The 22,948-nt window shown below is 42.0% G+C and overlaps 1 protein-coding gene across 1 annotated transcript in view; it reads left to right on the forward strand.

The window, feature by feature from the left end:
- Positions 1–15,084, forward strand: part of trpm3 (transient receptor potential cation channel, subfamily M, member 3) — a 114,077-nt gene extending 98,993 nt beyond the window's left edge. Inside the window, 2 exon segments of the mRNA XM_023979230.2 lie at positions 7,017–7,149; positions 8,292–15,084. Of these exon segments, the coding sequence (XP_023834998.1) occupies positions 7,017–7,149; positions 8,292–9,834 (1,676 nt within the window). The 3' untranslated portion in view covers positions 9,835–15,084.
- Positions 15,085–22,948: the final 7,864 nt, after the last annotated feature.

Genomic DNA, 22,948 nt, shown 5'->3' on the forward strand with positions numbered 1-22,948 from the left:
TCCAAGACAATGAAAATTCCAGACACGTCATTCCAAAAGCTCTTGTTCGGCCTCAGATCAAGCTAGACACCCCATTCCACCTCTCACTGCCTGTTGACATCTAGTGGAAGGCGTATGCAGTGCATGTAGATCCATAGATTTCAGGCAAATTAATAGGAAGGCCCTGGAACAGAGCCTCGATTTCAGATTTTTCACTTCCTGACAGGAAGTTTGCTGCAAAATGAGTTCTGTTTTACTCACAGATATAATTCAAACGGTTTTAGAAACTAGAGAGTGTTTTCTATCCAATAGTGATAATAATATGCATATTGTACAAGCAAGAATTGAGTACGAGGCAGTTTAATTTGGGAACGATTTTTTACAAAGTGAAAATAGCGCCCCCCTATTGACAAAAGTTAACTATTGTGTGTGTGTGTTCTGCTGAGGATGGGTCTCTATGAGATAACCCTGACAGAGGAGATTTACGATGTCTTTGGGTGATAAAACCTAAAGCGCATTCCAGAGAACATGAGCTAATGTTTCTTTTCTATACCGTACCAGGGAGAGATGGTTCCTGTTTGGAGTAGGAGGGCCAGACACTGGTCTTTACAATGAAAACTGTTGACACAGCAGTAACTGTCTGCTATGTTTTATAGATATCTGTCATACAACAAATTACAGATATATTGTGAACTCTTCCTAAGATCTGTGGTTCGTCATGTAAATTGAGAGAGGTGTATCTTGGTTATAAAAGATCTTTGTACTTTTCTGTTGGTACTTTTCAATGGTTCATTAGAGATAGCGCATCATTGAAAGTCAAAAAGGCTATTGCAAAGCTCTTATTATTAAAGATGTAGTTTAAGTATAACTCTGACTGGTGTGTGAAGTTTGTAACTCTCCTCATTTGGTAATGCAGAAATATGCCACCACAAGCTCCAAACTATGGAAGAACTATTTAGGGATGAAGCAGTCAGCTGGTTTTCTGTCTATAATGGAGTGGCCAGCACAGTCACCGGATTTCAAAACTATTGAGCTGTTGTGGGAGCAGCTTGACCGTATGGTACATAAGAAGTGCCCATCAAGCCAATCCAAATTGTGGGAGGTGCTTCGGAAGCATGGAGTGAAATCTCTTCAGATTACCTCAACAAATGAACAACTAGAATGCCAAAGGTCTACAAGGCTGTAGTTGCTGCAAATGGTGGACGAAGCACAGTTTGAAGGACACAAATATTATTTCAATTAAAAATCATTATTTATAACCTTGTCAATGTCTTGACTATATTTCCTATTCATTTTGCAACTCATTTCATGTATGTTTTCAAGGAAAACAAAGACATTTCTAAGTGACCCCAAACTTTTGAACGGTAGTGTATCTCAGTTCATATCCAGCCATAGGAAATGTCCATGTGTGATATTCAGAATTTGACATGATATGGTGAAAATCCACAAAACTCAAAATATGCATTGGAAATGTTCTGTATCCTCTAGAATATCAAAACCATGTCATGTAAAGATATCCACTGATATGGACCCTTTTAGCCCAGTGACATAGCTGGGCTTCCCACGCCTCCTTGGTGAGGTCCAGGATCCCTCTGCACAGCCTCCCATATAACAGTTAGACGAGGAGAAGCCCATTGACAACTGGGGCACCTCACTAAGAGCAAACAACAAGTGAGGTAATAACATGTCCCCATTCCTCCCGTCCTGTTCCACAACCTTCTTTAGCGTCAACTTTACTGTTTTATTTAAGCATTCACATAAACCATCTGTCTGAGGATGATTTCACCTGGAACAAGGCACACAAGTCTTTCATTATGCGGGACATAAATGGGGTCCACTGGAGGGCAGGCCGACTCGGGAAAACATCTGCAACAACTCTTTAGCAATCCCTTTAGCGGACATATTAAGCTGGGGTATGGCTTCGGGGTAGCGTGTGGCGTAATCGATTACCACCAGTATATATATGTGCCTCCATGCTGATTTGGGAATAGGACCCACCAGATCCATGGCTATCCGCTCATAGGGACATTTCAATGACGGGGAGGGGGATGAGCGGGTTTCTGTAATGGACTTTGGGGGCATTCTTTAAGCACTGGTCACATGTAAAGCAGGGCCAGTAGAATCTACTCATGATGCGCTCTTTAGTTTTGTCTACTGCCAAGTAGCCTCCCAACACATGCGAAAGAGCCAGGTACAGTACTGTGTCCCTATATGCTTTAGACACCATTAAAATCTCTAGCACTTCGCCCCTTATCTTTACCACCCAGTACAGTAAGCCCTTTTTTTGCAGTAATAAGGGGGATTTACCTCATTGATGCCACCCATGCGCTTCCCGTCCATCACCTTCACTCTGCAACATGTCGAGACCTGGTCCGGGACTTTTTTCCCCCTGGCACATTATTTGTCTGGCTCTTGCATTGCCTTCATTGTTGTTTTCTTTACAAATAATAACTTTGGACATGTGCTAATTCCAATCAAAGTAAATGCCTTATTTTCTGTATAACGTGTTGTCATTTCTACTGTATGGAGCATAATGCATTTACTACTTTCTAGTACTGGTGACAAATCATGCATATGGATTCTTGCGTAGATAGTAATGGACACATGATGTGTATAAAATACTTTTTTGAAAGTTGTACTGATTATGATGAGCTAATGTTAAAATATTTATGTGTGGCGCCATGTTTGTTGGCGTTATACAATGCATTCTGGGTGTCACGTAAAAGTCTGTCAGAATTTAATTAAGATGTAGTAACAAAATGAGGTGAGGGATGGTTCACTCATCTTTTGAGTAAACATCCGGAAGTGAATGAAGGAAAGTGAATGATCGTAGATGACACACCGCCTTCAACATGCTGCAAACAAACCAAACTCATCTCCTCTTCTTATCTTTGGTTGACCCGAAAAAAAACTATACTTGGCGGCGCGCACAAACTACCCGTCGTCGGATTTCTTTCGATTTTTAGAAAGTGTTTTACTCAATTATTTGGATCAATGGTGAGCACACTGATGATGTGATGTGATGAATTGTAAATAGTCCTTTCTAATTGCTAATTCATATTATGGTTTGTGTCAGCCGAGAGTTAGCTAAATATGACTGCTTCTGTTACCTCAATCTTTCCTCAGTTAGCACTAGGACTGTTGTAGCCTACATTTTCTGGGTTGGATGATTGTGTTATGCTGTCGCCACTTCTGTGAATGTCTGAAAATTGCATCCAAAAATAAACTGGTCACATTCAGGACATAATGTTGTTAGGACTGTGTTTGTGCAAAATGTTTCTGTGACAAAAACACGTCAATTGAAACTGGACGTTCTAATTACATCGGTTTGAGTGTTCGCTGCAGGGACCACTGTAGAATGATGCGTCAAAGGGTTAACAGGAATGTGGCTCTGAATATAGACCCCAACACCGCCCCCATTGCTATTTCTGTATTTTCTGTAGATGTTATAACCATGTTTTGCTACCACTGCATCATCAAAGGTATTATCTAAGTTTCAGAGATACACTACATATACAAAAGTATGTGGACACCCCTTCAGATTAGTGGATTTGGATATTTCAGCCACACCTGTTGCTGACAAGTTGCATAGACTCTCTCTGTGCAATAATAGTGTTTAATATGAATGACCACCTCATTTCTGTATCCCACATATACAATTATCTAAAATCAAATCAAATTGTATTTGTCACATGCGCCGAATACAACAGGTGTAGACCTTACAGTGAAATGCTTACTTACAATCCCTTAACCAACAATGCAGTTCAATAAATAGAGTTAATAAAACATTTACCAAATAAACTAAAGTCAAAAAAATCGAATCAATCAAAAAGTAACACAATAAATGTACATAACAGTAACGAGGCTATATACGGGGGGTACAAGTCAATGTGCAAGGGTACAGGTTAGTCTAGCTAATTTGTAAAGTGACTATGCATAGATGATAAACAGCAAGTAGCAGCAGTGTAAAAGCAAGGGGGGGGGGGGGTCAATGTAAATTGTCTGGGTGGCCATTTGATTAGTTGTTCAGCAGTCTTATGGCTTGGGGGTAAAAGGTTCGGTTCGCTCCGGTTCTGCTTGCCGTGCAGTAGCAGAGAGAACAGTCTTGGGTGACTGAAGTCTTTGACAGTTTTTGGGCCTTCCTCTGATGCCGCCTTGTATATAGGTCTTGGATGTCAGGAAGCTTAGCCCCAGTGATGTACTGGACCATACGCACTACCCTCTGTAGCACCTTAAGGTCAGATGCCGAGCAGTTGCCATACCAGGCGGTGATGCAACCGGTCAGGATGCTCTCCCCTGAGGAGGAAAAGATGTTGTTGTGCCCTCTTCACAACTGTCATGGTGTGTTTAGACCATGATAGTTTGTTGGTGATGTGGACACCAAGGAACTTGAAACTCTCGACCCGCTCCACTTCAGTCCCGTCGATGTTAATAAGGTCCTGTTTGGCCCTCCTTTTCCTATAGTCCATGATCAGCTCCTTGCTCACATTGAAAGAGAGGTTGTTGTCCTAGCACCACACTGCCAGATCTCTGACCTCCTCCCTATAGGCTGTGTCATCGTTGTCGGTGATCAGGCCTACCACGGTTGTGTCATCAGCAAACTTAATGATGGTGTTGAAGTTGTGCTTGGCCACCCAGTCGTGGGTGAACAGGGAGTACAGGAGTGGACTAAGCATGTACCCCTGAGGGGCCCTAGTGTTGAGGATCAGCGTGACAGATGTGAAGTCCAGGATCCAGTTGTAGAGGGAGGTGTTTAGTCCCAGGGTCCTTAGCTAAGTGTTGATCTTTGTGGGCACTATGGTGTTGAATGCTGAGCTGTAGTCAATGAACAGCATTCTCACATGGGTGTTCCTTTTGTCCAGGTGGGAAATGGCAGTGTGGAGTTCGATTGAGATTGTTTCTTGTGCGGACGTTTTGAAGCACTTGTTTTTGTGAGTCTGGCCACCACCACTATATGGCTCATGCAAGCAATTAAGCCAGTCAAAGAAATCTCAGGAATGGAACTCTGACCAAAAGTCTGGATGATGCTTCAACACTAAACCTACGTGGAAAATTAGGTCTAACATGCTGAAAACCCAAATATCCCTTGAACCATTCAGAGTGCCTGAACTTAACCCTTAACTTCGAAATTTGACGTTTGGAGAAATGGAATGATACAGAGCAGCAACATCGAAATTTGACCGATGGAGAAAAGGAACGATACAGAGCAGCAGCTTCTAAATTTGACATTTGGAGAAATGGAACGATACAGAGTAGCAGGAGCAACCCAGGGTGTTAAAAATACCTCGAAATTTGACGACTGGAACAACATGGATAGACCTCTAATTCCGCAGTGAGACAGAGCTTATTGAGCTGACAGCCTAGTGGACAGAATCACACAGCCTGTGTCACAGGGTTGTGACAGCTAAGTAGGACACTATGTCTCTGGTATTGTTGCCGTTCATGCTCTCCCTATTAAGTAGACTGTGTCACGGTGAAATCTAGATGGCTACCAATATTAGGTATTTCTTGTGTAGGCTGCTATCCTACTTGAAATATAATCTTGGGAGGGAAAATAATTGGCCATGTTACTAGCTACTGCCGGCAACACTGATAGAGCTGCCCAGTGGAAGCACCTTAGGTCGGCAGACACCTCAATACAACACCTGTGCACAGGTCATTCGCATCGGCTTTAGTGGCTGAGGCTGGCGAGTAGTTTAACGGACCACAATGTGTTTTTTGTGTAAAATGTGGCCCGTCAATCCAAAATAAAAATCGGTGCGCCGGTAATATGGGTCATATCTTTTCAACTGCTAGACACAAGCCATTTTCTCTGTAGTAAAGGTGAAAACCTAACGGTCACAAATCTGAACTCAGTTTATTTTCTATGGCATCATCACAATTATTATCTGGGTAATTTTTTTTTTAGGTCGCACAGCAAGATATTCACAAGGAATTTAGAGCAGACCGAAATGGCTTTAGCTAGCAAACATTAGCCAGCTAGCTAGCTAAGTTAGCTAAGAAAACATGCAATAATTCAACATTGGCTAGCAGTAAAGTTACTTGTAAACAAGTCAAGGTACCTACCCAGCAGCTGCTGAAAATATTCTTCCACTTCACAGCAGCTTCAAGAAGATATTTACAAAAATGATCTGAGATTCAGGGACTGAAGGGCGTTCTTGTCCACAGATGGGCAGTTCCAAATGCTGCCAGAAAACAGGTATTCCACATGGGTTGTGCGCGCAGGGTACACTAAATTAGAATAGTTGCAGCCAAGGAGTGGGGCGCGTCTGTAAAGCCTAAAGGGAGAAGAGCGAACAGGCATAGAAAACACACACCAAGTTGAGAAATTTACAAAAGAGCCAAATGAGATCTTCTGAAAAGAACTAGGTAAGATACTCAGGTGAGAGAGTGAAGTGGAGTCTTCCTCGAATAACTCTGCAGAACAACTCAGCAGAAACATCAGGCGACATCCTGACAGCTGATACACAGAAATGTTCCTGCAACATTCCCATGAGACGTGTCTGGAACATTAATATCTTATGTTCAGAGAACATGGAAACCATGATCTGTGTATGTTTTGGTGGGACGTTAATGGAATAGTCTCCTAACCCTCAGAAAACTGGACACATGAACGTTCTTGCAACGTTACCATGAAACGTGTCTAGGACATTAATATCTTACATTCTGAAAACATGACAACCATGTTCTCTATATGTTTGGTGGTACGTTGATGGAAAATTCTCCTAATTCTAATGCCAAAACATGCTAAAAAAAAGGTTTTTACTAACATAGATAGAATGTTCCCCTAACTAATGGAAAACTGGACACTCAGACTTTAGGGGAATATTACGAGCAACATTATTAAAACGTTATCTCTCCCTAGAATTGTTAGTTGGTCAGGTAGCAAAAAGACAGTACTAGACAGCAACAGATTAAGACAAAAATTATACTTATCGCTCCTTGAGATATCAGGAGTCCTCTAGCTATAGATTGATCCATCCTTCCTTGTTTCCGCTTATCCTTCCATGTTGCTTTTCATCATCCTTGCATCACAGAGCTCTTCATCACTGAAGACGAGCTGAAGAAAGTTCATGACTTTGAGGAGCAGTGCATTGAGGAGTACTTCCGTGAGAAAGATGACCGCTTCAACTCCTCGAATGACGAGAGGATCCGAGTGACGTCAGAGAGGTTGGACATGAGCAAACACAATCCTGTCATGCTTGAGTACAACATATGATGTAGGCTCTTCCTTTTTTGTCTGCAAATCCCTTCCTCATCCTCATAGTGTAGTATGGAAAAAACATGAACAAAGGCTCCAGAAACACCCAAATACGTCCTTTTAGAAACTCTCAGTATAGTGATGCAGGTCTTTAGATGTTGTATACATGAAATTGTGTCATTACGAACTTTATCCACAATTTAAAATGCAGTTTTGTGCAACTTGAGTCATTTCCGCTATCCATCTGTTCCACTCTCCGTGTAGCCTACTGCTACAGGTAACTGCCAAAATTAAGGAAACAACAACATAAAGTGTCTTAATAGGGTGTTGGGCCACCACGAGCCGCCAGATTCTACAAGTGTCTGGAACTTCCTGTGTGGAAGCTCTKCATGCTTTCAATATACTTTGTGTCCCTAATTTATTCAAGTGTTTCCTTTATTTTTGCAGTTACTTGTAGAATGGACGACGAGGTATTGTTCGAGTCGCAAAAAAATTTAATATAATGTTGCGGATAAAGTTTGTAACGACACAATTTCATGAGTACACAATCTAAAGACTTGCATCAGTGTACTGAGAGCTTTGCCGTTTCTAAAATGACGTATTTGGGTGTATTTGAAGCCTTTGTTCATGTTTTTTTCTACACAATGAGGATGAGGAAGTGATTTGCTGGTTGGGGTAAGTTTCTCAAAAACTTGTGAATTCACAAAAAAAACGGTTTCTTGGACCCTTCTATAACATGCCATTGTTTGGTTCAAACATTTTTATTTGATTCTAAAAAAAATAACTTATTCTTTAAGTACATCACATGATAGGCTCTTACTTTGCTGCCATTATTTCCAGTCATGGACAATATAATCACTTTCACCCCCTCCTCTCTCTCCCTCTCTCTCTTCTCTCACTCCCTCCTCTCTCTCACCCCCCTTCTTTTTCTCCCCCTTCCCCCTCCTCTCTCTCTCTCCCTCCCACCCACCAACTCCTCTCTCTCTCTCTCCCCTCCTCTCTTTCTCTCCCCCTCCTCTCTCTCCACCTCCCTTGTCGCTTCCTCCCCCTCCCTTCTCTCTCCCCTTTCTCTCTTCTCTCTTTCTCTCCCTCTCTTCTCTGTCTGTTGCAGAGTGGAGAACATGGCTATGCGTCTGGAGGAGGTGAATGAGAGAGAACATTTCATGAAGGCATCTCTACAGACCGTGGACATCCGTCTGGCCCAGATGGAGGAGCTGATTGGTCGGATTGCTGTGGCTCTGGAGCGAGTCACGGGAGTGGAGCGGGGCGAGGTCAACAAAGCCCGCTCTCGCACCTCCTCCGACTGCACAGACTCGGCCTACGTGCTGCGTCAGGGTGAGTGCCCAGATGCAGCATACTTTTTGCGCCAGAGCAGCTTCAACAGCCAAGAGGGGAACTCCTACCGGCTCAATGAGGGTGCAGAGGGCTCCATGTCGCCGCCCTCCCCCACCAATCTGGCCATGCGCACACGCAGCCACTCTTTCTACGTGGCCGGAGGTCGCGAGCGTGCCGGGGCCGACCGGACTCACCGTCTCCTCAAGGAGCGCTCCTTCAGCCTGCAACGAGCCAATAGTTCACAGTCGGTGGCCTTGTGCACTGCCCCCAAGGAGTCTAAGCCCCTCCCACTGGCCACGCTGTCCGTCTCCCAGCAGCACCGCCCCTCTTCCTGCGTCGACATCTTTGTGTCGGCATCCGAGGAGGAGGGGCCAGCCAAGGTCTTCTTTGACCCACTGAGGATGGCCCCTCTCCTCCGGCCTGACTCCTCGCTCCACTCTGAGATTATGGAGGCGGTGCTGTCGAGCGGGAGGGACTATGGTGGAGGCAGCGGGTTGGGCGACAGACACTCTGAGGGTGGGGCCGTGTTCGAGGACAGCGTGGCTGCAGACCTGTCACTATGCTCCGCCAACCTGCTCCCAGATAACACTGTGCCACTCTGGGAACTGGACCCCTCTCCTCCACCATCAGCGGGCCTGCTGGAGCGCTCCAAAAGCAGCCGCTACCTGTCCACTGGCGGTGGGGGCTACCTGGAAGAGCCTCAGCTGGTCAAGTCTCACAGCCTCATGTTCACACCGCGAGGCTGCTATGGAGGCCTAGGGGCAGGAGTTCAGGTCAAAGCGGCTGAGTACACCAGCATCACCGACTGCATAGACACCAGGTGTGTCTCTGCCCCTTACTCCACCGACGACTGTTGCCACTCCCCCGGAGGCTCCACCTCATTCCCCTTTGACAAGCCCCCTGACATGAGCTCCTCCCACCCAGAGCGCGAGGCCGAGCTCAGCCACACAGAGTCAGAACCTGAAGACCTAGAGGAAATGGCCCCTACCCCCGAGCCCCGTCGCACGGGGGGTGGCTTAGGAGGGGCGAGTGGGACCCCCTTCTGCTCGCCCTTCTCTAGGCTGGAACGAGCCAACAGCTGCTCCTCAGACGACTCCTCCCACCCATCCTTGGCCCCTCCTCCCCACAGAAAAAGCCTGTCGGTCAGTGAGAGGATGGAGAGGGGTGCAGACCGTGGGGTTCTGGGGGAACCCAGGAACCCCTTCCTGAGGAGCAAGTCTGGGGCGCGGCCTGACGCCAAGACAGACAGCCTCTCCATGAGGAAGCTGACCACCCCCTCTGCGTTCCGCAGCTTCAACAGCAGACACAACTACACGTGACAATTATGAAGGGAACAAGAATGGGACAGGGCACATTCTGTTATACCGGACCATAGGGCTGGCTGGGGGGAGAGCAAGGTCCATGGGGAGGGAACCTACCAGTCTTAAACAAAGTGCTATGAAGGGTAGTTCTTACCTCCTCCTCAAGCTGACTCTCATTGCGTGTTTGGTCATGGAGGCTATGTACCGTGTCTGTCTACCATTTTCTTTGTCAAGTCAACACACTAATGCATCACATGTCACAGAACACTAGTCTAGTCCACATAGAAAGTATAGAAAACAAATGTCTACTAATAACAGGTTAGTCAGAGTCTTTAGAAAATTATCAACTTGGCCACCTGACAATATATGACTGTAGGTCAGTATTGCCAAATTTCCTCAGGTTCTCCTTAGTTTCTCTTTGCCCTTAAACTGCCCATACCCATGGATATGACTCTTCGCTTTTGTGCTTCCACCACGGACATAGCACTGCATGCTACTGTAACTGCATGCTACAACAGTAGCAGCAGTAGTAACCTAGTCCCCAGGGTAATTGTACGTATCGCATGTAAGCCTGAAACGCCAACAACTCAAATCTGGCCTATGTGGTATTGAAAAATAGTCGTGGCTCCGAATAAAATAAACTTGTGGAGAGCTGAGGTGTTCGGAGGGAGGTGATTGATTAGAAATAAAGTAGTAGTGACTGTAGTAGAACACACATAGAGACCAGTCAAAGTTTTTTGTTTTTTAAAATTGAACCTTTATTTAACTAGGCAAGTCAGTTAAGAACAAATTCTTATTTACAATGACAGCCTACCGGGCAACAGTGGGTTAACTGCCCTGTTCAGGGGCAGAACGACAGCTTTTTACCTTGTCAGCTCGGGGATTCAATCCAGCAAACTTTCGGTTACTGGCCCAACGCTCTAACCACTAGGCTACCTGCCACCCCCCTCTAACCACTAGGCTACCTGCCACCCCCCTCTAACCACTAGGCTACCTGCCTCCCCCTCTAACCACTAGGCTACCTGCCTCCCCCCTCTAACCACTAGGCTACCTGCCACCCCAAACTGGTGATGCAGGTTGAATTTCTGGATATAATAGGCTCTATTATGTATAAGGCATGTCCCTGATTTAAAATCCATGCACACTGACAGTCAGGTAGCTTTGACCCAACAGAGTTACAGGGCACTAAAATATATTACCTACATGACCTCAGTAAGAAGGAAGATGGAATATTTAGTTAAATATAGACTCATCGTAAGTGTCTATCTATTTACTTGCGTTGTCCAATCCCCAGTCATGTGGGCTTATTGTCACTGTGGCTTACAGTGTAGAGGAGTAAACACGCACACACATAATCATACATGCACTCAAGGTGTATGGAATGGGTGAAGGAAAGCCTAAACAATTCCTCTAATGTAACAAATTGTTTGATAGCACCAGCATCATCCCAATGTTATAAGTATTTCCCTTATTTTGCCTTTTCTCAGTAAAAAACTCAGAACTGGACACAAGAGAGAGCTGTGACCCTATTTGGAGAGTCCTTCATCCTAAGCAGTATGCCCACTATGAAATTGCAACACTTCAAAATCAAAACGATTAAAGTAGCCTTTTTAGCAACCAAACATCAAACATGACTGGTAATAGTACCCATTCCTTTCATTTCTGTGGCAGCAGCATTCTGTTGCTTGGGTCTGACACCAGTCTCAAGTAGCCAGACATTTTAATCTCCTGTTCGGTATGAATAGTGAGCTTCAAGATGAGAAGGCTGGAAAGCTAGACGGACACTGGCCTATGAACTATCATTGGATCCCTCCTTCTTACTTTTTTTGCAGTCATTCATGATTTATTCTATTCAAATTGAAGCACCAGACTGACCAATGTAATCACCTAGAAGGGTAAACTTAAACCGGCAGAAAATTGTCTGCAAAATTTGTAGGACTACAGAATACTGTATGTATGAGTAGGCTAGAAGAGAAAGGTTAGAAAACTAAATTCCACAAGATGGAGTTATTTGAAACATTTGCAAAAGAGTCAGCTCTATGAATCGTATGCATTTTATGAGAGGTAGAGACACCTTTCAAGTTAATATAAAAAAGCAATGGCAGAGATCCAGTGTTTTTTAAATCCCTTAATTTATTACAACGCATAATATCTGACTGGTGTGGAATACCTGTTACAACATGTTTGTAATGATGGAACTAGATGAGTAACATTTACATCAGAGGTTCTCAAAAAATAAGATATGTTTGTGTTTTATATTTGATCAATATTACTTCACTTTAATTGAATTACATTTTGCAATTGTTTTGATTGCTTATATTGACCTATTTTCTTTGCTTACAATGAATAATTGAACGGCTGTTTGAAATACGAACTGACTATTTATACCTTCTCAGTGCTATTTTGTCAAATTTAAAGTATTGAATTATTACAAGCTTTTAACATGTATAAAAGGTGTCACCTATAAGCACTGATGTATTATACGGTTTACTTAATATATCATGTGATTAATTACTATATTGTACATCGCAATCACAATTCAAGTGTTGAATCATTTGTTTATATTGTATGTTCTTGAGCAGCTGTCAAAGAGAAAGAAAAATATATTTTTGAATGTAAGTTGGATATTTCAAAGCAATACTCCGCTACAAGCATTACCAAACTGAGGGTGCCTTTCAAGCATGGAGTGGCTATTTGAAATTCACAGTAATTAAAACATCTACATGAAATCTGCACATTCATTTTGTTTGTAACTTTTCTCACGAATCTAGTTACACTATTAAGGACCCATGGTATTATTTTCCTGAATTTCTTAACTGTGGGGATAATGCAGTTCAAGTGGTTACAGCGTTTTGTCGTACACTGGAGAAAAACATTGATTTCATGGCTAAGAACATGTGCAAGACCTAGGAGATAGACCTAGGAGATAGACCTAGGAGATAGACCTAGGAGATAGACCTAGGAGATAGACCTAGGAGATAGACCTAGTAGATAGACCTAGGAGATAGACCTAGGAGATAGACCTAGTAGATAGACCTAGTAGATAGACCTAGGAGATAGACTGGCACTCTATGCCTTTTGATAGTTTTTTTTTTGAGAGGGTGGGGGGACTGGCTGCTCTCTGTGTATCTTCACTCTTGGTCTGAATATTTAATTTGCCTTATCAATGTCCAATACTATTGAATGGGTATTTTCACACATTTCCTAAACTGCTTCTTTGTTTTGTAAGGATGTAGATGCGCAAGTGACACTCAGCAGATGGAGGAAATGTGTTGTAAAATAAGGAATATTCCAATCTCTCTTGAGCAGACAGGCCTCCGCTAATCACTGTGCGTATGCATTCAACCCAAATTCTCATGGGACCTTAGATCTCAATTTTTTTTGTGTAAGGAAATGTAAAATGACCTCTCTCTTCAGTTGTGTTCCATGAAACCCAACCCTCCCGCCCCTTTTGTGGACACAGGAGTCAAAGTTAAAACCAACTAAAACCAACAATGAGCTTTAATACAATCACAAAGTGTGAAGAATAGGCCGTTGAGCTTGGGCTTTTGTTCAAAACTAGTGTAAGAATATCCAACAACTTTCAGGTGCAGGGTGCATATAGACATGAAAAAAAACCTGCACAATGTTGGATTCTCATGTTGTTAGTTGTTGGTGCGGTTTTATCTCACAATACACGGGATAGTTCACTTTTACAAAATGTTTTGTAAATAAATAAGCTAGTTTAAAAAAGTGAACAAACTGTTTAAAAGATGTCTGAACACCATTGAACAGACTTGTTGAAGGAAGATTGCATTGCAAAAGAAGAGTGATAAGGTGAAGGTTTGCTTCCCCTTTGGCTTTTTGTCCAGGCACTGGTTTGGATTCTGGGTCCTTTAATTAACCTAAGTGAATGGGCTCTTAGCACTCAACGGGACAAAATAAGTATTTTTGTTTTCCTTATGGAAAGGAGCATGCAAGGACAAACATGTCCATAGCACTTCTAAATCATGTGTAAATGCTCTGTAAATGTTTGCTCTGTTGTACAATACACTAATATATAAAATAAAAGGGAGATCTATGTACTGTACCAGTCAAACGTTTGGACACACCTATTCATCCAAGGTTTTTTTGTACATTTTTACTATTTTCTACATTGTAGAATAATAGTGAAGACATCAAAACTATGAAATAACACATATGGAAATAAAAAAGTGTTAAACAAATCAAAATATATTTTAGATTATAGATTCTTCAAGTAGCCAACCTTTGCCTTGATGACAGCTTTGCACACTCTTGGCATTCTCTCAACCAGCTTCACCTGGAATGCCATTCCAACAGTCTTGAAGGAGTTCCAACATATGCTGAGCATTTGTTGGCTGCCTTTCCTTCACTCTGCAGTCCAACTCATCTCAAACCATCTCAATTGGTTTGAGGTCGGGTGATTGAGCTGTTGTTGCCAAAACATGGACTTGGTCCTTTCCCAAATACGGTTATCTTCTGTATACCAACCCTACCTTGCCACAACACAACTGATTGGCACAAACGCATTAAGGAAAGAAATTCCACAAATTAACTTTTAACACGGCACACCTGTTAATTGAAATGCATTAAGGGTGATTACCTCATGAAGCTAGTTGAGAGAATGCCAATAGTGTGCGTAGCTTTCATCAAGTGAAAGTGGCTACTTTGAAGAATCCAAAGTATAAAATATATTTTGATTTGTTTAACACTTTTTTGGTTACTACTGTACATGATTCCATATGTGACCTGGAATGAGTAGGTATGTCCAAACGTTTGACTGGCACTGTATGTCTGAGGACACAGATATGACAGTAGCCTAATACCGAGAATTTTGCCAATGCGATCCAACAAAACCTAATGTACAGTATTTTCTCAATATTTTCCTATACTGTATCATACAGTTTTGTGAATTATAGATTATGGTTATAATTCAAAGAGGTTTTCGTTTTCCCTCAGTCTGTTGGAGAGTAGGCTACTCGTATGCTAAAGAGGCGTCCAAGCACATTTCTGCAATAATACTGATATTGTAGTTTTACTTGAGGGGACTTATCTTCCGGCAGTCTCACTTTATTTAGTGTCCTTTAATGCATGCAGTTCTTCCACTGATTATGTACAGAAGTACATTGTGAAATTGATATGAGAGAGAGAGAGATTTTAAATGACCTCACGGTAGTGAGTATTTGGATGCAAATGCAAATCTGTATTCTTCAATATGAATAGGATCATGTCTGGCATGCATGATTAAATAAAGAAATGAATACATAACTATGGTGTCTCCGTTGCAGGTTATTTTTCAATGTGTTATGAAAACGATGTATCGTGTTTTCCAGGAACACAGGTAATAATGTTATAACTAACTTGTAACTTTGTTGTTAAAGTGATAGTTCACCCAAATTACATATTGGTTTCCTTACTCTGTAAGCAGTCTATGGAAAAGGTATGAAAGCAATCAACGCATTGGTTTTGTTTTCCTGGCAATGTTTTTAAATGCTAACCTTTTAATATTTTAACTTTTGTGGCACAAATCCGAAGCAAGTCATGGTACCTATATTAACATTTTTCACACATCAAGCTCAAATCATACGTATCTGAAATTGAATGGGTAGCTCAACTAAGTCACGTATAGATGATTTGGTCATGATGTCAAAAAATGCTAATATAGGTACAATGACTTGCAATTTATTTGTGCCACAAATGCTAAAACGTTAGCATTTGGAAACAGTGCCAGGGAAACAAAACCAAAGCATGGATGCTGTCATCCTTTTCCATAGACTGCTTACAGGGTACGGAAAACAATAAGTAATTTGAAATTTGGGTGAACTATCCCTTTAACATCAAAGAGAAACAATGCTTAGTCAATGGAGCACAATTCTCTGCAGTAGTCACCACATATTATCACCCAGTTGTTCCTAAAATCACAGTAGTAGCCCAGTCTTATATAGATGCTGACTGCGGGTTCTCTGAACGGACAACATTCACTGAATGGACCACATTCACAGTCATTGATAATTCAAAGTTAGACTCCCTTGTGACATTGTGTTGTTTTGAATGTAGGCTACCTGGGACTGCAGATATGTGAAAACAAAGAGAATATGCCAAACTTCGAGGAAAGTGGCAGAGAGGGGTTCAGCTGCAACATTATCTCTCAGAGCAGTCATCCCTCAGTGTAAGATGCACAGATGATGCAATCTCTATTGCACTCCACACTGCCCTTTCCCACCTGGACAAAAGGAACACCTATGTGAGAATGCTATTCATTGACTACAGCTCAGCGTTCAACACCATAGTGCCCTCATAGCTCATCACTAAGCTAAGGACCCTGGGATTAAACACCCCCCTCTGCAACTGGATCCTGGACTTCCTGACGGGCCGCCCCCAGGTGGTAAGGGTAGGTAACAACACATCTGCCACGCTGTTCCTCAACACGGGGGCCCTTCAGGGGTGCGTGCTCAGTCCCCTCCTGTACTCCCTGTTCACTCATGACTGCATGGCCAGGCACGACTCAAACACCATCATTAAGTGTGCTGATGACACAACAGTGGTAGGCCTGATCACCGACAACGATGAGACGGCCTGTAGGGAGGAGGTCAGAGACCTGAACGTGTGGTGCTAGGACAACAACCTCTCCCTCAACGTGATCAAGACAAAGGAGATGATTGTGGACTACAGGAAAAGGAGGACCGAGCACGCTCCCATTCTCATCGATGGGGCTGTAGTGGAGCAGGTTGAGAGCTTCAAGTTCCTTAGTGTCCACATCACCAACAAACTAACATGGTCCAAGCACCAAGACAGTCGTAAAGAGGGCACGACAAACCTAACCTATTTTCAGTCTCCCCCTCAGGAGACTGAAAAGATTTGGCATGGGTCCTCATATCCTCAAAAGGTTTTACAGCTGCACCATCGAGAGCATCCTGACTGGTTGCATCACTGCCTGGTATGGCAACTGCTCGGCCTCCGACCGCAAGGCACTACCGAGGGTAGTGTGTACGGCCTAGTACATCACCGGGGCCAAGCTTCCTGCCATCCAGGACCTCTATACCAGGCGGTGTCCGAGGAACGCCCTAAAAATTGTTAAAGACTCCAGCCAACCTACTCATAGACTGTTCTCCCTGATACTGCACGGCAAGCGGTAAGATGGCTTTCACTTCAGCAGTGATAAATTCATGAACTTCTTCCAGGAAAAGATGATCATTAGAAAGCAAATTACGGACTCCTCTTTAAATCTGCGTATTCCTCCAAAGCTCAGTTGTCCTGAGTCTGCACAACTCTGCTAGGACCTAGGATCAAGGGAGACACTCATGTGTTTTAGTACTATAACTCTTGACACAATGATGAAAGAAATCATGGCCTCTAAACCTTCAAGCTGCATACTGGACCCTATTCCAACTAAACTACTGAAAGAGCTGCTTCCTGTGCTTGGCCCTCCTATGTTGAACATAATAAACGGCTCTCTATCCACCGGATGTGTACCAAACTCACTAAAAGTGGCAGTAATAAAGCCTCTCTTGAAAAAGCCAAACCTTGACCCAGAAAATATGAAAAACGATCGGCCTATATCGAATCTCCCATTCCTTTCAAAGATTTTAGAAAAGGCTGTTGCGCATCAACTCACTGCCTTCCTGAAGACAGACAATGGAAATTAAAGGCTTCAGTCTGGTTTTAGACCCCATCATAGCACTCAGACTGCACTTGTGAAGGTGGTAAATTACCTTTTAATGGCGTCTGACCAAGGCTCTGCATCTGTCATCGTGCTCCTAGACCTTAGTGCTGCTTTTGATACCATCGATCACCACATTCTTCTGGAGTGATTGGCAACCCAAATTGGTCTACACGGACAAGTTCTGGCCTGGTTTAGATCTTATCTGTCGGAAAGATATCAGTTTGTCTCTGTGGATGGTTTGTCCTCTGACAAATCAACTGTAAATTTTGGTGTTCCTCAAGGTTCCGTTTTAGGACCACTATTGTTTTCACTATATATTTTACCTCTTGGTGATGTCATTCAGAAACATAATGTTAACTTTCACTGCTATGCGGATGACACACAGCTGTACATTTCGATGAAAGCCTGTGTTTCAGACATAAGGAAGTGGTTGGCTGCAAATGTTCTACTTTTAAACTCGGACAAAACAGAGATGCTTGTTCTAGGTCCCAAGAAACAAAGAGATCTTCTGTTGAATCTGACAATTAATCTTGATGGTTGTACAGTCGTCTCAACTAAAACTATGAAGAACCTCGGATTTACTCTGGACCCTGATCTCTCTTTTGACGAACATATCAAGATTGTTTCAAGGACAGCTTTTTTCCATCTTACGTAACATTGCAAAAATCAGAAACTTTCCTTGACCGTAAAATTACAAACCACATGACATGTTGTCTGAAACATGAAAACACGCTGTCGCAAATTAAAAATACAATTCCACACCTGCTCATTCCAGGGTTTTTCTTTATTTTTACTATTTTCTACAAACTATGAAGTATGGAATCATGTAGTAACCAAAAGTGTTAAACAAATCAAAATATATTTTATATTTCAGATTCTTCAAAGTAGCCACCCTTTGCCCTGATGACAGCTTTGCACACTCCTGGCATTCTCTTGAACAGCTTCATGAGGTAGTCACCTGGAATGCATTTCAATTAGCAGGTGTGCCTTGTTAAAAGTTTATTTGTGGAATTTTAACTTTCTTTCCTTCTTATTGCGCTTGAGCCAATCAGTTATGTTGTGACAAGGTAGAGGTGGTATACAGATGATAGCCCTATTTAAATCCCGAGCTGACAAGGTAAAAATCTGTCATTCTGCCCCCCAACAAGGCAGTTAACCCACTGTTCCTAGGCCATCATTGGAAATAAAAAATTTGTTCTTAACTGACTTGCGTTGTTAAATAAAAGTAAAATATATACATTTTTTATATCTGGAAGATTTCAAGAACTTTGAACAGTTCTTCAAGTGCAGTTGCAAAAACCATCAAGCGCTATGACGAAACTGGCTCTCATGAGGACCGCCACAGGAAAGGAAGAACCAGAGTTACCTCTGCCGCAGAGGATAAGTTCATTAGAGTTACCAGCCTCAGAAATTGCAGCACAAATAAATGCTTCACAGGGTTCAAGTAACAGACACATCTCAACGTCAACTGTTCAGAGGAGACTGCGTGAATCAGGCCTTCATGGTCGAATTTCTGCAAAGAAACCACCACTAAACGACACAAATAAGAACAAGGCTTGGGCCAAGAAACACGAACAATGGACATTATACGGTGGAAATCTGTCCTTTGGTCTGATGAGTTCAAATTTGAGATTTTTGGTTCCAACCACCGTGTCTTTGTGAGATGCAGAGTAGGTGAACGGATGATCTCCGTATGTGTGGTTACCAACGTGAAGCATGGAGGAGGAGGTGTGATGGTGCTTTGCTGGTGACATTATCGCTGATTTATTTAGAATTCAAGGCACACTTCAGCATGGCTGCCACAGCATTCTGCAGCGATACGCCATCCCTTCTGGTTTGCGCTTAGTGGGACTATCATTTGTTTTTCAACAGGACAATGACCCAACACACCTCCAGGCTGTGTATGGGCTATTTGACCAAGGAGAGTGATTGTGTGCGGCAGCAGATGACCTGGCCTCCACAATCACTCAACCTCAACCCAATTGAGATGGTTTGGAATGAGTCGGACTGCAGAGTGAAGGAAAAGCAGCCAACAAGTGCTTAGCATATGTAGAAACTCCTTCAAGACTGCTGGAAAAGCAATCCAGGTGAAGCTGGTTGAGAGAATGCCAAGAATGCCAAGAAGTGCAAATCTGTCATCAAGGCAAAGGGTGGCTACTTTGAATAATCTAAAATCTAAAATATATTTTGATTTGTTTAACACTTTTTTGGTTACTACATGATTCCATATCTGTTATTTCATAGTTTTGATGTCTTCAATATTATTCTACAATGTAGAAAATAGTAAAAGTAAAGAAAACCCCTTGAATGAGTAGGTGTGTCCAAACTTTGACTGATACTGTACATGTTTAAAGAAAGAAAAGTCAATTTCAATTAAGCTTGTTGTGCCATCATGAGGTGTAATGGATCATGATGAACGGACACCAAAACCGTCAGGCAAATTGCGTCCATATGTGAGAGTCCTTTTGTCTATGTATTTACCAATAAAGTGCCGGGGAGTTCACTTTTGTTATTGTTTGAATCCCAGATTGTCTCTTTAAAAGGGGTCAACCTGCAGGACTATTCAATGTCCATGATCCAGACTTACTATCTCATAATAATTACTTATTATCTCATATTTATGACTTACTATCAAATAATAATGACTGAATATCTCATAATTATGACTTACTATCTCATAATTATAAACGGGCTTCCATAGACATGTGGTTATGGAGGAAAACAAGGGAATAAATTGGCCTATTTGTGATACAATTCCTAAATGATCAGTTGGTAACACTACAGCCTGCTGATAAAATTTGTTATGAGCATTTAGGACCCCCATAAGATAATTTTATAATAATCGTATAATGTTCCTGACAAAATAGCTAGCATTTAGAGAGAGTAGAAATGTTGATACATAGATACAGTGGGGCAAAAAAGTATTTAGTCAGCCACCAATTGTGCAAGTTCTCCCACTTAAAAAGATGAGAGAGGCCTGTATGAGAGAGATGAGAGAGGCCAGACAAAATGAGGAAAAAAAATCCAGAAAATCACATTGTAGGATTTTTAATGAATTTATTTGCAAATTATTGTGGAAAATAAGTATTTGGTCAATAACAAAAGTTTATCTCAATACTTTGTTATATACCCTTTGTTGGCAATGACAGAGGTCAAACGTCCAGTTACCGATCTGTAATTCCAATAAATAAGTGGTCTCAAAACCGACATTTCCACTCAATTGCACACCTTTGGTATGCAATGTTGGCTAATTTGATTTGTTTAGATTTTTTTGCTTTTGTCATACTGTCATTGAGAACTCCTGAGAATGACTCCAATTATTCCCTCTTTGTTCTCAGACTGCACTAAGAGATTTTCGGCATTCAGATGAGTTGATGTGCCACTACTACACACATACTGGGGGAGAGGCGCTTCACCTGCCCGCTATGTGACAAACATGCACGCCGCCACCCCATCATGCTTCAGGGCATGATTGGGTTCCAGGTAGAATCCTTTTCAGTTCCATTTACAACCCTTCCCACAGAGGGTTCTACATGGAACCCAAAAGGGTGATTTCTACCTGGAACCAAAAAGGGTTCTCCTATGGGGACAGCTGAAGAACCCTTTTACATTTAACATTTAAGTCATTTAGCAGACGCTCTTATCCAGAGCGACTTACAAATTGGTGCATTCACCTTATGACATCCAGTGGAACAGCCACTTTACAATAGTGCATCTAAATCTTTTAAGGGGGGGGGGGGGGTGAGAAGGATTACTTTATCCTATCCTAGGTATTCCTTAAAGAATACCTTGAAACCTTTTTTTCTGAGTGTAGGCTAGTTACTTTACTTTCTGTTAAATGTTTATAAAAATGTTTTGCTATTGTGTGCCCAGTGCCCTACTGAACATGACCCTGTATGTTTTCTGTTTAGTAATAGCTTTGTACTGGTCTGTAGTGACCCCTGGTGGTGTGAGCAATATCGTCACTGAAATGTTTGTTTATTTGGACAATGTTTTTACACTGCCAGACAATGAGAGGCCTTGTGTAGAAAAGTGCTTCATAATGTAATAGTATAAATCACCTTGGCAGTCATGTGTGTGCTAGTAGTTGATAATAAATTGCCTAAATTATGGTTATGTTATATCTTGTTATAGGCTACCACAAAGCAGTGCAGTTAAATGGGTATTCATTTATGGGATACTCATCAAACTGAGATTGGTGGCAAATTGCCAACTGTTAAAATATCTAAATACAATGTGAAGTTCTGTTGCATCTTAGACGCAGTACAACATTTGCAGTACTGCGAAATTAACGTGTTTTTTTTCTCAACATTTTTTAACTTTGTACATTCATTTTGTTATTTGCATAGGGGTTTGTGTAATAATGTGTGCCTTTCAGCTTGCATTTCTGTATCAGCATTATTGAAGTTTTGAAGTTGTTCTAATTTTCTGAAAGTCTGAAGCTGTCATTTTCAACGTGAACCTGTGGATAACTTATGATACTCCCGCTCCCGGTAAATACCTGTGTAATTAATTGTCAGAGACGTTTAACATTAAAACAATTAACTTTGTGATGCAATTACCATACACTTACCCTACCCATATGATCAACAGAGTGCATGCCAAGCCCCACAGCTGTACTTAGTACTTCCCGTCACCCTGCACGTTTTTGTCATATTAACAATAACTGGATGTAGCAAAGCAATTTGGAAAAGGACATTTTTTTATGTCCAGAACTGTAGATATTAAAGACACCCTACGCAGGTTCAGATGGCTTTGTGTTTATTGATATCATACACTACACAGAACAATAACACTGTTAAATACTGGAATGGAAGTGTCCACATGAGAACATAATCATCATTCATTTTTTTTGTCTACATTTTGTTTTTAAATGCATACCTTCATATATTGCAAATCTCTTTGAAATACGTTAAGTCATGAGACTGGCGATAAATGTACACATTTTGTTTTAACGTTCTATACTTCAGGCATAGTCTAATCGCAAATCAACTCTGACGGGTGTTTGAGTGAGGGTGATAGTGAGGGATTAAGTGCTCAAAGTTAATGATACGTATGATCACTAGATCACGTTCCAATCAACCACGCGAGTGAAATAAATCGCACCCCACTCATTTAGTTGATGACGTATGTGTGTTCTCCTTTGACATTATTTAGAATGATTGTGCCAATCAAGACTTGTTAGCAGGATGTAATTGGGGAGTGGTTAGTTAGACACACTGTGGGAGGGGCATGGTAGGATGTTATAACAGGCTGTATCCAAAAAGATAGTGAATGTCAGCGTATACTTTTATTACACAAACACTTGTTCCCTGTGGCCTCTATGGGGCTGAATTGTGTACCCTAGCTGTGAAAGCATTGTGTTCTAGAATGAGTCCAATGATAGCTGAGCAAAGTATGAATTCTATATCTTCCTCTTGAATAAGGATCATCGCAGATTAGGGAAATATGTACGCATATCACCTTAGA

Source organism: Salvelinus sp. IW2-2015, linkage group LG33 (genome assembly GCF_002910315.2).
Source record: "Salvelinus sp. IW2-2015 linkage group LG33, ASM291031v2, whole genome shotgun sequence".
NCBI lineage: Eukaryota > Metazoa > Chordata > Actinopteri > Salmoniformes > Salmonidae > Salvelinus > Salvelinus sp. IW2-2015.